The sequence below is a fragment of the Dermacentor silvarum genome, unplaced genomic scaffold (genome assembly GCF_013339745.2).
Source record: "Dermacentor silvarum isolate Dsil-2018 unplaced genomic scaffold, BIME_Dsil_1.4 Seq105, whole genome shotgun sequence".
Classification (NCBI taxonomy): Eukaryota; Metazoa; Arthropoda; class Arachnida; order Ixodida; family Ixodidae; genus Dermacentor; species Dermacentor silvarum.
The window spans coordinates 42,589-60,001 of record NW_023605499.1 but is presented as its reverse complement, the minus strand read 5'-3'; the positions used below and the strand labels follow the sequence as shown (position 1 = coordinate 60,001).

The window sequence follows — 17,413 nt, the reverse complement described above, 5'->3', positions numbered from 1 at the left end:
ATAAGCATCCAGGGATCTTTGAATATTATCGCGTTCCACTCTTAAAGGCGAAGCTTAAGCATCCTCCAATTCTGATGGTATTTGGCTGTACTTTGGTTCTTGGCAACATTGAGGGGAATGTTGAAAAAACCGAGCCTTTCATCATTTTGGACACGCACGCGCCTCGGTGCAACAGCAAACAATTAATAAAATAATAAAAAAAGGTCCTAGGGCCTTCACATTTTGATATAAGACGGCTTAAATTGCTCCTTTAAAAATGTTTTCCCAGCAATGCATTTGTGTTTAAAAGTGAAGGCGACTTTAAGGGGATCAGCACAAGCTTGGTCTTTGTAAACTGGCTTTCCCACGTGTGTTGCAGTGAAGCCTACTCATAAAGAAAATGTGATGCGAACGGAGCTCGATAACGCTATCACGTTCCATTCTTAAAGGCGAAACTTAAGCGTCCTCCAATTTCTTTCACCCTTTCTTCCAAATTCTATCATTTTGGAACCAACCATCGCTGTATTAAAAGGGGAGAAATATGGCGCGACATGCCTGCTCGGGAAAGCAGGTTTTTTTTTTATCCAGTGGCCGTGGTTGTATATAGTATGTCTTAAATGAGCACCCTGGCTCTACACGCTGCAACAGGTTGAATGTGCCGTGTGCTCTCTGTACGTGGAGAGAACGCTGAAGGCGGCCTCGTGATTTTACGAATGGACTGCTAAAGATTTTCACTTACTATGGAAAAGTGTAGAAGTGTAATCGACTAATAAGGCTGATTTTATTTTTCTAATTAGTGTCCCTTTAGATGTAAGCAACATTATTTTTATAAGTAACCCTGATTTTGAGGTATTATTTGGTGTGATTGTGCATGCAGTGCTTGAAGAGGTTACACTGTCACGTGTACAGTGTTAAGTTGCTTGTCGTGTGAACATTGTTCCTTCTGCGATGTAAGACCAAACCTCATTTACATGACGCTTACTAAAAAAAAGTGAAAGACGCAATTTGTGGTGCCAATTGGTTCGACATATTAGAGCAGTAGTGTGCTAAAAAACAAGACATAGGAACAACGCTCATAACATCGATTTCATCTTCTTTCGTGTATTGATTGGTAAAGCCAGGAACTGGATTGTCTAGTTAAAAGGTTTCGCTGACAATAAACCTCTTGGTAGTTTGTGTCTTTTTGTTCTGTTCCTTCTGTTTTAGTAGCCGTCCCAGTATCACTCAGTGCAATTAAAAATGAATTGATGCACTGTTTTTAAGCGGACTTCTGTTCCAGTATGGTGAAACAAATGTATCTGGAAAAAGAAATCTAGCATTCGTACAAACCAAGAGAAACTACTATAATTAGTCAAAAACCAACATATCTCCTGAAAACATTCAGGAGATTTGGAATATGTTCTATAAGTCATTGAAGCTCATAACTGCTGAGCAGGAATGACAGTAGAGAAAAAGGACACACATGGACAGGTCAGTGCAACCACTTGCAACTGCAGTAATGTAATGAGTAATGTAATGAGTAATGTAATGTAATGAGCACTGATATTACTAATTGTTTGATATAATGAAGTAAATATGAAAGGCTTCTTATTGGTGTCAGTGTGAAGAAATACTGTATTTACTTGCATAATGAACACACTCGTGTAATCAACGCACCCCCCACTTTCCCTATCAAGAAGTGTGCTTTTGTGCATTAAGCATTAAACACAATCATTAATCTTTTGTGTTGCTTTAGTAAAACTTCAGAATGATCTTCCCAGCAGGATCGTGTCAATGACTGATGCTGTTAAATTTCATGAGAAGCTACACCATCCTATTTTATCTTTATTATGTAACAATGCCCATTCGGTGATGTGTATTTTGCATTTCATATTTTGTTTATTTCTTATTTGCCTACATCATCATTCTTTATGTCAGGAGCCTGTAAGATCAAATTTGAATGAATGAATGAACATAACTTACCAACAACGTATAGTTAACTACAGTCGATTGCATCGCCAGCAGTAAGCTCTCTGTCTTGCACTGTTAGTGCTGGCTTCCACTGTAATGATTGATGAAATCTTGCACTGCATCTGTTATAGCTCAGGGAAAGTCAGTGCTTCATGAATGTGCACCTATTTGCACACAAAGCATGCAGTGGTTTACTTGTGTTCTTTATCCTGTTAATTTATTGTTGTTAACATGTTCCTCCATTCAGGTGCCATCTTTCTTCCAAGCACAGAGAGAATGATTGTCTGCAGCATGTAGGCTATGACTGCATCAGTGGCTATCATCACTGTCATTGCAAGGCGCAGAACTTACTACGGGCTGTATGTTCGTGTAAACTGATGACATACCCAAGGACGGCACATAGACATTGAACTTAAACGGGTGCATAAATTGGGAGGCAGGTCACATGCCAGGATGCAATCCCCCCATGTGGGGCCCTACGAATGTGACATTTACGCCGCTTGATTGGATTGCCACCAGCATTGCATCAACTACAGTGAAAGCTCGATGATACGAATCTCACGGGGTCACGAAAAATATTTGTATTAGCCGAAATTCGTATCATCGAAACAATTAAAACTACAGTCGAATCTCGATAATTCGAACTCGAAGGGGCCCGAAAATTTGTTCGAATTAAAAGGACGTATTTTTGAAGTATTCGTGCACCATAGCACGATGCACAAATGGTGCGAGTCGTGAAATATTGCGGCGATCAAGCGCATAGCAAGTGTGGGCCACGAAACTGCCCAGGCCGGCTAACGGTCGCTTCCCGATAACGGCAGAAAACGAAGCTTCAGGGAGCGGGTGGCGCCGGCACACGGGTGCGCGCGGAGACCGTTGAAGGTGAGGGAGGAGGGCGGCAGGGAAGCGGATTTGGCCGCGTCAACTCCGCCACTTCTGTGGCTCCCCTCGCCCTCCCTCCCTCCCTCTCAACTCCCTCATAGCTTTCTCACCTTCGACTCCGTGCGCACATCTTTGTGCGTGCCCGCCGCCGTGCTGGCGCCAGCTTATTTTAGCCGCTCCCTGAAGTTTCGTTTTCTGCCGTTATCGGGAAGCGAGCGTGTGCGGGCGTGGGCAGTTTCGTCGGCCCGACTGCGCCTCCGCCGCTTCTTCCCTCTGCACTGCTGCCGCAGCGTGCAAGCTCAACATGCAACTAGAAAATAGAGGAAGCGTAGAGGAGAAGGGTTCGCTGCCATTTTATCTGCGTTGGGGAGACGTCGGCACTAGTGTGTGCTAGAATACGGTTGTCTAGAACACACTAGTCGGCACATACACGCTTGTTCTGGCGCGATGCAGAAACGGCGTCCTTGCAATTTGAGAGAGGATGAAATTTCTGCCCTCGGGGGTTTTTTTTTTGTTTTTTTTTCCCGTGCCTTCGTGCGCGGCATTAAGGGGTCTCTCCTGAGCTTTTGCTCTACGGCGGTGTTGGAGCAATGCCGGTCGGAGGCGCCGCCACGTGATTTGGCGCGCTGCTAAGAGCATTGTCGGTGCACGGTATGTTCGAAATAAGCGTGTTCGAATTAACGAGATTCGACTGTAGCTAAATTAAAGAGTCAGAGGTGAACTCACTCAGGCACATGTACGTAAAAAGCATTTATTTCTTGAAGAAAAAGTCTCTAATGTCCTTCTATCTCGGTAGACAATCCTATCTCGGTAGACACAGCTCGCTGCGACTAGGTAAAATGGCGCAAACACAAAGAACGCGGCCCGAAGCACAGCAGCCACAGCAGCACAGCAGATGGGCGGCCGCCGAAAAGGAGGAAAAGTACAAAAGCGCCACCGCTTCAAACTCTTCGCGCCCAGTCGCGGACTCCGTGCTGTCCGGCGCCGCGTCCGCGCCTCCGCACCAAAAAAGAACGGGAGAAAGCGTGTGACTGCGCGCTGTTCTCTTTCGTGGCCGTCAGTGGGGGCGGCGTTTATTCGTATCAACCGACGCAGGCCGGAAATTGATTCGTAACAACCGTTCTCTAGCACGTTGCAAAGTATTGGGGCTCGGCCGGGACCACAGAAAAATTCGTATCATCCGGAAATTCGTATTAGCCGTGATCGTATCATCGAGCTTTTACTGTAGCACCATTTTATGACATTGTTGAAAGTTGTGTCAACTGCACCAACTGTCAACATGGCAGGACAGTGTTGACAATTGATGCCATGATTGTGGCACTCCAGTGCCCTGGTGCCAATGTTCACATGTGGTTGACTGATGACTGCAGCTCATGCACAGTGCAGTGTCAGTGGTGGTGTCTCTTGTCAGTTTAGCCTTAACATTCTGGTTAGTGATGGTTAGAGATAACACTTGCTTTAATGTGACGTTTTAAACTGACTTTAATGTAACTGTATGTGACTTTAATGTGACTGTCTAATGTGACTTGCTGGCAGCCCACTGTTGGTGGGCTGCCAGCAAAAGTGGAAGCCATGTGCACCTTTTGGGAACTTGCGGCACTGTGGGAAAGTGGCCCTTGTGGCTCTACGGCAGCCTCTATGTGCTTGCTGTACTCAGGTTTTCCACATGGGACCACAGTGGCAGGCAGGCAAAGCTGTCATTGCAAGCCAAGACAGAGAGACTTGGCTACTGGCGCGAGTGGACAGAGGAGAGCCACTGCATGTCACACTTGCCCTTGTCCAGAGGCAGGGGTTCTTTGTCATCGCCACGGGTGAGTGCGTGGTGTGCAAGCAAACAGTGTTGAGGAGTCCAGAAAAAAAACTTCAAACTTGAAATGTGTGTATTATCAGAGTCTTCTGTATATGTGGATGTGGAGTTATTAATGGAGGGTTGCTAAGAACATGTTTCCTAATTATTTTAACACCCATGTGAGTGATTGACTTCAAAGTGCACTGCCTTGTGACATAGACATCACCATGACTCGTTCTGTGGCTCCCTGTGACTTAGTGGCATTCAAGAACTGCTCGTGTCACCATTTTGGACTCTTGCACATAACAAGGCTGATAGATTCACTGCTATGATCTGGGCTGCTCACTTCATTCTCCTCAAACTATTTGGCAATGCCCGCTTCCCCCAACCGACTTTCTTTTTATTGCGATAGCAATTACAGTGAAACCTCGTTGATACAATCTTCGCGGGAACCAGAAAATAAAACGTATCATCCAAAGCAAGTCTCAAAACGTAAGAAACCAGGCTTACTTGGTGACAAACTCACTAGCAAAGCTTCCTGTGGCGTCGAGTGATGCTGCTGCACATAACGCACGTGTTATGCTGAGCAGCATCACTCGACATCACACGAACCGCAGCCAACACACTTTTATTGCGCTAGCAATTATGTGGGCACTTCAAGCGGATTTCTACTCTCGCCATCGCCGTGAGATTCCATATAAAGTCCAAAGGCGGTAAAATCGTTGCTGCAAGCCTTATGCTGTATGTGCGAGTGAAAGCGCGTGAGGGACGTGGCTTTTACGATAATACACTTCCGTGTTAACAGGGCAAACTTGTGTCCTGACATCTTGTTGCAAGATTTCTGGTGTTGTGGCAGAACTGGTCTTGTCATCACAAGAAGGTGCAGGCTTTGTTGTGAGTACAGCCTTTATTGCAACAGTTTTAATTTCTGTTGCTGCAACGAGACTATGTTGTGATAAAAACCCTACCAAAATATGAGGTGTGTTCAAAAAGAAACCGAACTTTTGCTATAACACCTTTACTGCTTATGGTACAACATTTTAAGTGCTGTCCCCTTTAAGGTAGCCCCCTCAACTGGCAATGCACTCTTCCCATCTTCCATTTTTGGAAAGCCTCCTGGAATGCACTTTCTGGAATGGCCCGCAGGTCTCTTCTCGAATTGTCCGGGATCTCCTCTACGGTTTGGAAATGACGTCCTTTCAAGGTGGTTTTCAGCTTGGGGAATAGAAAAAAGTCTGCTGGGGCTAGGTCTGGAGAATATGGTGGGTGGGGCACAACAGGAGTGTGGTGTTTCGCTAAGTAGCTGCGGACAAGGAGCCACGCATGAGCCGGGCATTGTCATGATAAACATCCAAGCCAGATTTTCCCACAATTCAGGCCTCTTACTGCGCACAGAATCTCTCAGACATGCTAGGATATCCTAGTAAACTTCTTTGTTTATCGTCTGACCATGTGGCACAAATTCCTGATGGACAATGTCTTTGCAGTCAAAAAACACAACCAACATCACCTTGATTTTTGACCGACTCATGCATGCTTTTTTGAACGAGGAGAACGTTTGGCCACCCACTGCGATGACTGCACTTTCGTTTCAACATCATAGCCATAAAACCATGTCCGATCGCCTGTTATGATGTTCTTAAGAAAGTTTTCATCGTCATTAGCAGCGGCGAGCAGTTCCTGGCTGATTTCAACATGGGTCTGCTTCTGTTCGTCAGTCAACAAACGCGGCACGAATTTTGCACTGGCACGATGCATCCAAATTTTGTCACTCAAAATTTCATGGCATGATTCTACGCTGATACCCACTTCGTCAGCGACTTCTCGAACAGTCAAACGACGATTTCCACGAATATGTGTCATCATATGTGGATGTGGAAGGTCGTCCAGGCTAGGGATCGTCACCGACCGACATTTTTCCGTCTTCAAAATGCTTGAACCAATCATAGCACTGCGTGCGACTCATACAGTCCTCCCCGTATGCTTTGCTAAGCAACTGAAATGTCTCTGTGAAAGTTTTTCCAAGTTTGTAGCAGAACTTCACACACACACGGTGTTCTTCCAATTCCTTCATTGTCACTTTGGCACTAGTCCGAAGAACAGCTCGTTCATGTGCTCACTTCAGCGGCTGTAGCTCGCCAAGTAACTGTCAGAGCGAAGCGCGGCAAATGGCAGTTTGTTGTCTAAACCTGCCACTACATGTGCTCAGTAGCCGCAGCGCGCTCCCTCTGCTGGTTGGTGCGCTATTTCAAAAGTTCGGTTTCTTTTTGAACACACCTCGTACAGCAGGACCTCGTTGATGGAATCTCGTTTCATATGATTTTCCAGCGCCAATGTTTGCAATAGAGAAAACGAACAATTGCCCATACAGTTATGCTTTTTTTTACCGATTAATACGTTTCCGGAAAACACCATCTTTCGGCACCAAGTTCAGTACATCGCCAAAGTGAGATCGTGTGATGTGTTTCTCAGCCGTTAGATCACACGTGAACAAAAAATACATGAGGTGCACGCGATCGAGGGCAGTAGCTGCCTGCCGTGGCAGCTTCCCCACAGTACTCGCCCGCCCATGTCATGTGAGAATGTTGGTGTGCACTTCTTATTCCGGTACTGGCAAATCTCCTCCACGATCGTCACACGTCACATTCACAGTTATCGCCACCAACCCTACTGCGATAAGCATCTTCAAATTTTTTTTACAGTGTGTGCTGCATAGTGCCGTTGAAAGCATACTGCACGCTTTTAATAGACGATAACTCAAACGCTCCGCCGTTCACTGCTGCAGGCAGCGGGAAATGAGCGTCACATTTGGCTCTGATGGCATCATATTCCGCTTTCACCCACCAGCTTGATTTCATTTGTTTTCAGTGGGTCTTTAAACACTGCGCAAAAAGAAAACGACAACACGCCTCCCGGCCCTTCCGGGCCCTACCAACTTGGCATGCATCAGCATCTTGTGCTGCAACGATGCAAAGATGTGAACTACAGTTGCGTCTGTCAAATTTTTTTTGTGACTTCAGGTCGTACATTTCTCCAGTTAGTTCATTCTTTCTTGCGTTTTTTTTTTTTTTTTTTCCCAATGCACATGAGCGAGGTTCTACTGTACAACAAAACTGTCGGCGCAGCAGAAAGACTGCTGTCTTGTTTTTTGTTTTTTTCATATGAGTAATAGCAATGGTACTGTGGAGCCTGCTGCACGAATAGCATAGAAAGTGGCCAATTGCCTGCAGCAGTGGTTGCCACCTCCTCACACAGTGTAATTTCAGTGTTCTGTGTAGTGCTATTGTGTACGTTCAGTAGGTTTCTGGTTAAATCGATGTTTTCATTTATTCGATTCCGACTGATAGTCCCGGCCAGAGCGCATGCATTTCTAAGGGCCCAAACTTTCGTTATTTCAGTCTTAAAATTGGTCTTCGAACTTCACCAGTCAGCACGCACGCGCCCGGCCCCTGTTATGACCCCAATAAGCGACCCCTTTAGTGGCAGCATCTGTGAATGGCAGCATCTGTGAAGGGAACAGTGAATGTGTTGAACAAACGTCATCTCTCATCGAAAATGCCAATCTTCAGCCTGTCTAGCAAGATTTTTAAGCAATAACTGTACCTCACAATGCGTCATTACGGTATTTGTGCATTTTTAATGTGCGCCTTCTTTTCGTAATTTTTTTATTTTTTTTTGCTGGAGAAAGTGTGGCGGAAGTCACGTGCTGTTTTTTGCAAAGTAGCACTGGGACTGGTACCCCAAACATTGCCATAGCAACAGCACTCCTAAAGCTCTCGCTGCTGCTCTAGGCCTCTGAAAAGTGAGACAAGTTTTTTCGGCTCGTGTCTTTCTCGCAGTACATTCTGTTCGTGAGACAAGCTGACTTTGGAGTGTGGTGTGTAAGCTTGAAAGCTGTGTTTAGGGTCCATGAATGCAAGTGTCAACCAGCAACAGAGACACTCAAGTAATCATGGCACGGGTCTCCGTCGTCTTCTTCAATGTGCCACGGAAAGCGCAGGTGCCCGTATGTTTCAATAAACTGTTACAGAAGTTCCGTAGGCTTTGTTCTGACGCGCATATGCAGCACGCACTTCCGATGGTTCGTAACAATGCAAGTTCAAAGCTCGCGCCTATCTGCTCCGGCGAGCTGTTTGGAGGGGCAAAGGCAGACGCCACACCAGGATGGCTGCATTTCTGGCTTTAAAAACATGACGTCGGGGCCTCTCCTATGTTGTGTTTTTCCTCCATGGTTTGCTGCTTTGGACACATAGAAAGTGGGCGCGCATTTGATTCGGGGGCGTGTTAGACTCGGGCACATGCTGCCAAATGAATCGGTGATGTGTTTGGGTGTTTTTTCTTCATCATTTAAAGCAAAGCTGTTCTAGCTAACCGTAAAAAGTGGCACCTGCTGTCGCAAAACCTTGCCGAGCTATGACGTCACTGTGTTGTCCAGCAACCACCTCGCGGAGCGGCGTGTCTCGCCTCCTCTCCGTGCCGTGCACATGTTGCCTTGACATGAGATGATTAAAGGCACTTGCAAAAAGCAAGCCTAAACTCATCACAACGCTTGTAAAATTGAATGCCCGTTTGTGAAAAGGTTAGTTCAAGTAATAATAAAGGCAACTGTCGATTCAAATAGCACAATTCTTTGTCTTCAAAGTATGTGTAAATTATCATAATAATTTTTGTCACTTGTGTACGTAAATTCACAAATCCGTATCATCTATTAATTATTTAATTAAATGGTTCTGATTCAACGGGTAAGAATTTTGAATTGACGTCCAGCCCGACTAAAGAGTTTGTTTTGGGGCCTGTTCTTGTGTTCTTTGCTGGTATTATAGTATAATTTATAACTAGGCCACCAGTATATGCTAGTCGCAAAGTGAAATCTTGAAATGTGGCTGAAATGTAGTCTGATGTTAGCTTCTTGACTTTCATGTTCTCTCTCCGATTGTTTGTGCAGTTGACATGCGGTTGTACATATCAATGGATGCCGGCCATCAAGTACAGGAGATCAAAGCTGCTCGGCGATGGAACGGTCGAGTGACAGCATTGGCCCTACGAGGCTCACTGCTGGTCATTGGCCTCGACAGTGGTTGGCTGTGTGTGTACCAAGTACAGGACTTGCTTCTTGAGTTGGAGTCTAGACTGCCAGACTGGAGCCAGCAGCTAGACAAAGACCCAGTCATAGCTGTTGATGTAACCAGTGAGCCAGACACCGCATGGCCGGTGGTGGCAGCTGCCACACGCCATCAACGGTATGTGGTCACTTGGCCTTTCCATTCCGTGTCGAGTGTTGCCTAGTGTTAGTCACGACATTGTTCCATGTTGCTAATTTGTGCACATATATTGTTGTGCAATATAATATATATATAATTTGTGCATATATATTGTATACCACGAAGCCATCTAGGAGAGGCTTTCAGTGTTTTTTTTTTTTTTATGTGCAAATGTACAGCAGTGTTATGCAATACTGCAGTTGCAGTTTATCACACTACGAGACACTATGATGTATAATGTAGTTGGTGGCTGCAACAGTGCTGCTGGACAAGGTTTTAAAAAATGAAGTGCATACCACACGGCACTGCACCACGTGGTGTCCCCTTCTTTTTCTTTTTTTTTTAGTCCTTGTCCAGTCACTGTTGCAGTCATGCAACAGTGTGACCAGCTTGCCTGATTTTTCGTCCTGCATAACTCAGTTTAGCCATAACGTTGGTGCAAGTATTGGCTGTTGTCAAAAATGCTGTGTAGGTATTGCCTAGCATTAGTGCTTCCACTTTGCAGTGCTATGCTTGCGTTTAAATTCTTGTAAAATGTGTATTTCATGCTGCTGCTGTTTTGAGCAATAAGATTAAATGAAATTTAGCCACGATTCCAATGTGGGTATCACGCATTGCACAGTTGATACTTAAGATTGCTGTTGTAATCAAGAGCTGATTATTAGTTGTGATTGCTCTATATAATGGTTGGTTGTATCAGATGTGAAACTTGCTGCTTGGCTCACCTACTGCAGCCTGCCACAGACCACATCATGCCCTTTGATGCACCTGGTGGCCCTGTGCAGCATTTACCTGGTTGTGGTGACTATTGTTCTGTGTAACTTGAGTTGCACACAGTCAGCTGGCCGTTTTGTTCATTGTCAAGTGTCAGTCAGAATTATTCATGGCACTGTTTCTTGTTCAGAGAAACATACATCCTTTGTTTGCCTAAAAAAAGAATCGAAAAGAAATTTCACCCACCAATAGTCTCTTCTGTCAGTTATATTAAAAAAAATTTTTTTTTTTTTGCTGTGCTTCGATGTATCATTGTAGAAATACAATGATACATCGTACACTAAATACAATGTACTGTATTTAGTGTCAAAAGCTTGTAGCATGTGGGATATTTGTACACACTTTGGGCATACGACCTGTAAGTGAACACAACACATCATTTTTCTATTGTTCTTCTGCAGACATGCAACTCTCAACCTAAAGCTATGTGGAAATTCAGCCTTCTTGCAGATCCTGCACAGTGCAAACTTTAGATACGGAGTTTACAAGTGCAATTCTAATTTAAACGCATCAAGCAGCTGTTCTAGCTGAGAGCCTGCTGCTGCCGTTTAATGGATTTGTACAGTGATGTGCTGAATCTCAGGATGTGATTCTAAGCACGCCTCTTTATGGATGTTGGAAACATGTGTGGCTATTTGTTAGCCTGCTCTAAGTCATGCTATGGCTGATTGCTGCTAGTTTGCCAGTGGGTCACTCCATGTGAAACATCCCAGACCCAAAAAGCGACTGTTGCCAATTCTCTTGAAAAATATTTAGCTAGTTGGCGAGTGTGTGAATGAGGTTTCACCAAAGTATTTCTCTCGTCAAATATTTTTTGGTCGCGTAAATGCTCATTTATGTTTCCCCAATGAAGCAAAATTTGGAGTGAGTGAGTGAGTGAAATAACTTTGGAGGTACATTTTTTAAAAAGCAAGTGTGAAAGTAGGTACTGTTGTATCTGGATGGCTATGGATTATGAAAGATGAGACGAGAGACGCCATGGTGTGCGGTTGACCTGCTCTGGCCTACCCCATATTGGGAGTGGCGTTTATTATGTAAGCAGTGAAGGAGATACGTAGGGGGCTCTAGTAATTATACATAACACACGCAAGAACTGACAAAACAAAAAATAAGATGATCACATGAGGAATCTTGAAATAATTCTCACTGGCCTTCCGGAGTGTGTCCTCTTTTGGAGTGCTTGCAGTGGCACAGTTCTCTGGTTTGATGCACTGTCAGGCAGAGCTGTTGGGTGTGAGGAATGGCGTGGCTCATTCTTATCTTTTGTTGACTCAGCAGGGTAGTAGGTTTCAGGTGTTGCCTAGGGATCTCTTGAGTAGCGTCGCACTCGTAGGTGGTGTTGGTGGCACATGTACGCTTGACCATTGGCTGCTGTAACAGTATAGTACCTCCGTGGCTCTGGGCCTACATGCATTATGACTGCCTTCTTTCCATGCCAAAACCACACGGGCAGGTTCTTGCTTAACGGAGGCAGATCTCAAGCATGCTGCTCAGTGCGCTTTTGCTGTGCCTGCTAACTTGTTTGAAGCTTTCTCTGGAGCACCTTATGCAAGTAGTGCGGTAACAAAGTACTGGGATGGGCTGGAATAAGCATTGTTATCTTGTTCCCATAATGGCGTTCACGAACGCTTACTCATTCCATATGGGAATGGCCGAGAGCCCGATGTGCGACTCCTGTATGTGTGAGGAAACCATCGAGCACCTATTGTGTACCTGTCCTCGCTACGACATACAACGCCTCTCTCTCAGGACAACTTTAAACCGACTGGACTCGAAACCGTTCTCCGAGTCAAAGATACTCGGACTGTGGCTACACCCGTCACTGGCACAAAAAGCGATGCGTGCATTAGTAAAGTATTTGACGTGCACCGGTTTAAGAGACCGCCTATAGTGTCCCTGTACATCGTCCCACGTGTACTCAGTACTCATTCTCTCCCTATTTTACTCTTTCTATTCCCCCTTTCCCCTCACCCCTAGTGCAGGGTAGCAAACCGGACGCTCTTCTGGTTGACCTCCCTGCCTTTCCTCTCCTTGATCCCTCTCTCTCTTGTTCCCATAAGCTTCTCTGCTGGGGACAGGAGGCCATTCATTGGAGTTGCTCTCTGGTTCATCAGCACCACTGGGAGTTCCTTGCCCTTGGACAGTGCTTTTGTCATTGTTGTTTTAATAGTTTGGACATTTCTCTGAACTTGTTCATTTGAGTGAGGGAAAAGAGGTGATGTGGGTTTGTGGACGATGTCCTTTCCAAACAAACACATACCCACACCTAAATCTCCTAGGCAAGATGCACCCGGCGCTGTACACAGACACCTGCCCGTGGTGTGGAGCAAAACCCACGCTGGCTCACATAACGTCGGACTGTATGGCTAGGCCGAGAGATATCAACTCATCCATCTAAGGCTGACAGACTTCGTATGGCAGTGGGAGGCACTGCTCGCAAGCGAGGACCGGGAGAGCCAACAGGCCCTCCTGGACCAAGCTCAGCGAGCCGCTAGAGCCAGTGGAGCCCTGGACTGAGGGCCCCACCCAGACCTGCCGTTAAGCCTCTTACCTATTTAATAAAGTTTTTTCCTCCTCCTCCTCCTCCTCCCATTCCTTGTTGAAGTTTCTGAACTCAGTGGAATCGAATGGAAGGCCTTGATCACTCACCACTTTTGAAGGTGCATACATATCCTTTAGCACTGTGATGACAGATGGGGCTGAGGTTGTTGACATTTTCTTGACCTCCACCAAATTAGAATAGTACTCCACTAAAGGCAAATAAGTAGCACCATTGTAGTGGAAAAGGTCCACTGCCACTTTCTCCCAAGGACGTGTTGGTAGTTCTCTGTCAATGAGGGGTTCTCGTTGGTTAGCTCGCTGATGGCGTTGGCAGACCTCGCAATTAGATATCACCTGCTCAATGTCCTGGCTTATTCTGGGCCAGCAGACTTTGGCGAGCTGTATTCTTACCTGAGATGATGCCTCGATGGGTCATGTGGAGCCTTGAGCGCACTTCCTTTTGGCATGCCTGGTGCGCAACAAGTCCGTATAACACAGAAAGCCATCAGTTGTGCACAGTTCACTTCTGATTGAATAGTAGGGCTTCACTGTTGGGGGAACTTTTGAGGTCTTGTCAGGCCAGCCTTTCTGGATGTACGAGGCTACACGTTGGAGTGTGCTATCAATAGCTGTGCGGTTTCTTATCTCAGCTAGCTTCGGAGTTTGCACCGCGAGCTTCGAAGCTTGCACCAGTGTACAAGCTAAAACCTGATACTCTTGATCCGAGGTCTTAATGGTCTATGCTTTATCAGGCGCTTGAGACAGTGTGTCTGCAACTGTCAGGTGTTCACCAGGTATGTACACCTAACTTCACAGTGTAGCGCTGAAGTCGAAGTAGTAGGCGTTGTAGCCTGGGGGAGACTTTGTGGAAGTCCTGACACTGAAGACCGATGAGAGGTTTGTGATTAGTCGCAACCACAATGCTGCGACCACAGATATAATAGTGAAACTGTTAACAGGCAAAAGCAACAGCTACCAGTTCCTCTCAATTTGTGCATAGCGCTTCTGTGCTAGCGTGAATTCTGCAGATGCATAGCCTACTGGGTGCCCATTCTGAAGGAGGATGCTGCCGATTCCATAGGAATTTGCATCTGTGGATATGGCAATAGGCTGCGCAGGGTCGAAGTAGTGCAACACTGGTGCTGTTTTCAGCTTGCTTTTGATCTCGTTGAATGCGTCTGACATCTTAGGAGTCCAGTGGCTTGCAACATCAGACTTAAGAAGTTCTTGAACGGGCTGTGTCTTTGAGAAATTTGGGACGAACTTCATGAGGTATGTTGCCATTCCCAGAAAGCGAAGAAGCTCAGCTTTTAGTTGGTGCTGGTATAGCATTGATGGCCTTGACCTTGCTGGGATCAGGTGTGACTCTGTCAACTAATGTCCTAGGTAGGTGACTGATGACAAACCCAGTTAGAGTTTATCATAGATTAGTTTGAGGTTGTTAGCTCATACTATGCTTAATAATGTGGTCCCGCGTCACTGAGGCACCAAAGAGCTGCTAAGTTGTGTTACTTTCCTTCTGACGCCATGTTATATCTGGATGGTATTATGGAAGATGAGACGAGAGACAGCGGATGCCATGGTCAGCCGTTGACATGCTCAGCTCCGCTCCATGTTGGGAGCGGTGTTTATTATGTAAGCAGCGAAGGAGATACCTAGGGGGTGGTAGCAATTGCATAACAAGTACAACAACAAATCCTTTATTAGAATACTGTTACAGTCAAACTGCGAACAGCACTAGGAAGATTATTTGTGCGGGAAGACAGTAGGAGGAAGAGAGGGAAGAAGTGCGCGAGGATAGAAGATGGCGTCTAGCAGGAGAGTTGTCATGTGAAATAACAATTTGCATTGTTCTTTTGGGTGACATTATAAGTGAACGCATGTAAGAATTTTCCGCGTTCAATTGGCTCAGTAAAAAAAAAAGCAATAAATTTGTGCATTTCCTGAATTTTTTTGCATGAACATTGTTAAATGTTTCAGTCGCAATAAGTTTTTTCCTGCTTTCTCCTGCTGCTGTAGTGTATGCTAAATATAATTTTGCATTATTAAAAAAAGAACTTTTCAAGGAAATTACTTACAAAGTTTGCAGAAAATGACTTTTTCACGAGATTCATGGCCTAGATTAAGTGCCAAGGCCCTTCAGATAAAAGAACACAAGATGGCCCATTATACGCACCAACCTCTTAGCTTGTGAACTAGAAATTTTAATTGAATAAATGTTTTCTGAGGTGCAAAAAAAAAAAAAATTGAAGTCAACTAATCTCACCAGTAGGCAGTGCCAAATTGTGTCTTCACTGCAGAACACGTACATGCTGCTGGCTATTTTTCGGGCACACATATGCTCTCTGGCACTTTGCCAAGCAAATGTGTGCTGTGTTTGCTTGACATCTGTATACAGTATGTACATTGTAATCGCTGTATTTTCCTCAGTTTACCACTTATCGTTTTTGTGGCTTGGGGCAGTCAGGTAGGCAGACACAGCACTCATGTGAGCTTTTCGCAATGGCTAACTGTGCTTCATTCTGTCCAACATGGAGGCAGAAGAAGCACACGGTAATTTTTTCTCTGCTGTGCTTGCAGAGAAATGAATCAGCACTGTGCTCAATGGTAACTCTCAGACCCTCACGATGACCTCGAAGCAGTAATAGTTTACCTTCATCATGCAAATGTAAAATTGGAAAGGTAGTTGTGGGGTCATCAACATGCAAATAGCATAATCGGATAATTTACTGCCATTTACTTCGCATAAAACGGCACATACGCCCACATATCATAGATCCCGAGTTCATAAGCGCGCCAAGAATTCATTTCTGGCATGTACAGCCTCCCACATTTTTAGCTATATCGCGCGAGAACACTATAATATGGTCGTACGTCGTCCTGAAGGGAACATCACGTTAGACGACTCTTGCACAGGAGAGTGCTTAGTGCACTTGAGAGTACTTTTGCTGGTCTCGCTAATTATCGCCGCTTAAAGGCGTGATGGACGCTGGCGTGATATAGCTAAAAATGCAGGAGGCTGTACATGCTCTGCAGTGAAGACACAGTTCAGCAGTACCTACCGGTAAGATTGATTGTGAAATCCAAAAATGGTTTTCACCTGAAGCAAAATTTACTTAAAATACAATTTCTAGATCACAAGCTTAGAGGCTGGTGTGTTGAATGAGGCATTTCATGTATTTTTACCTGGAGGGCCTTGATGCTTAATTTAGGTCTAAATCTAGTAAAAAAATTCATTTTTACTTTTCTTTAATAGTTCAAAATTATTTTTTTAGCACAAACTATAGCAACAGGTAAAAGTGGGAAAAAAATTTATTGTGGCTTGAAAATTAATAATGTTAGCCAAAATATTCTGAAAACGCACAATTTGTTTCCTTTTTTTTATTAAGCCAATTAAATGCAGAAAATTTTTACACGCGTTCACTTAAGACAACATGTGAAAAAACCACAATTGTAAAAAATAAATATTTTAAATTAAGATTTGTCATTGTACCTAGTTTCACACTTTATATAAAAGGATTTTTACAGCGCTGGTCTGCACCAGCCACGGAAGCGAATGGGTTAATTAGCGCTTAGAATAGAACAGATATGGGATGTTGCACATAGCGTTGTAGTAAGGCTGGATGATTGGTTCATTAACCTTCCGATTAATTGCTTAATGCTTTGATCACACTTACCTTTTCGATAAGTAATAATCAAATTGAGCTCACTCGCAAGAAGCATTGGCACCGACATTCGCACTTCGCTTGCTGACAGCAAGGAAGAGAATGACAGCTTGAGCTACAATGTTTTGTAGACGTGGGTCTGCGAGGACAAAAGACACCCATGTGCTTTGAACTTTAAGCCAGCATGAAGAAAATCTAGTCTCTGCTGCAGCTGCTATTGCAGTGCATTGAACAAAGGGCTAGCTGCACTTTTGATTGTGTCTGAGTGAGTGTGATATGCTCGATATGTCCACTCACGCAGTGTTGTTGATGTTAATTCAAAAGCAACTGCCTATTCAGATAGCATAGATCTTTCTTCGATGTTTATGTACACAAATCAAAAGTTTCAATTTTCTTGCTCATGTATGTAACTCCGTGAACCCGATTTAATAAATCCAAAAGTTATGAATAATCGGGTTAACATAATACAGCAATAGCTAGTGTGGGTGCACTTCCCGAATTGTTTTGATGTCTGCTGATGAATGTTACAGGAATCCCAAAGCACTTTGCTAGATCTTTATAAAGAAATAAAG

The 17,413-nt window shown here is 44.6% G+C and overlaps 1 protein-coding gene across 1 annotated transcript; it reads left to right on the top strand.

Annotated features, from left to right (window-relative positions):
- Window positions 1-4,368: 4,368 nt before the first annotated feature.
- On the top strand, window positions 4,369-10,454 carry LOC119434409 (uncharacterized). Its single transcript, XM_037701566.2, has 2 exons — window positions 4,369-4,622; window positions 9,546-10,454. Exons 1-2 carry the CDS (start codon window positions 4,478-4,480, stop codon window positions 9,884-9,886), a joined length of 486 nt encoding a protein of 161 aa, XP_037557494.1. The 5' UTR covers window positions 4,369-4,477; the 3' UTR covers window positions 9,887-10,454.
- The last annotated feature ends 6,959 nt before the right edge of the window (window positions 10,455-17,413 follow it).

Coding starts and splice junctions, on each gene's coding strand:
- LOC119434409 (XM_037701566.2), top strand. CDS start 4,478: ATGGGACCACAGTGGCAGGCAGGCAAAGCTGTCATTGCAAGCCAAGAC. Junction 4,623..9,545: donor GTTCTTTGTCATCGCCACGG/GTGAGTGCGTGG, acceptor TTGTTTGTGCAG/TTGACATGCGGTTGTACATA.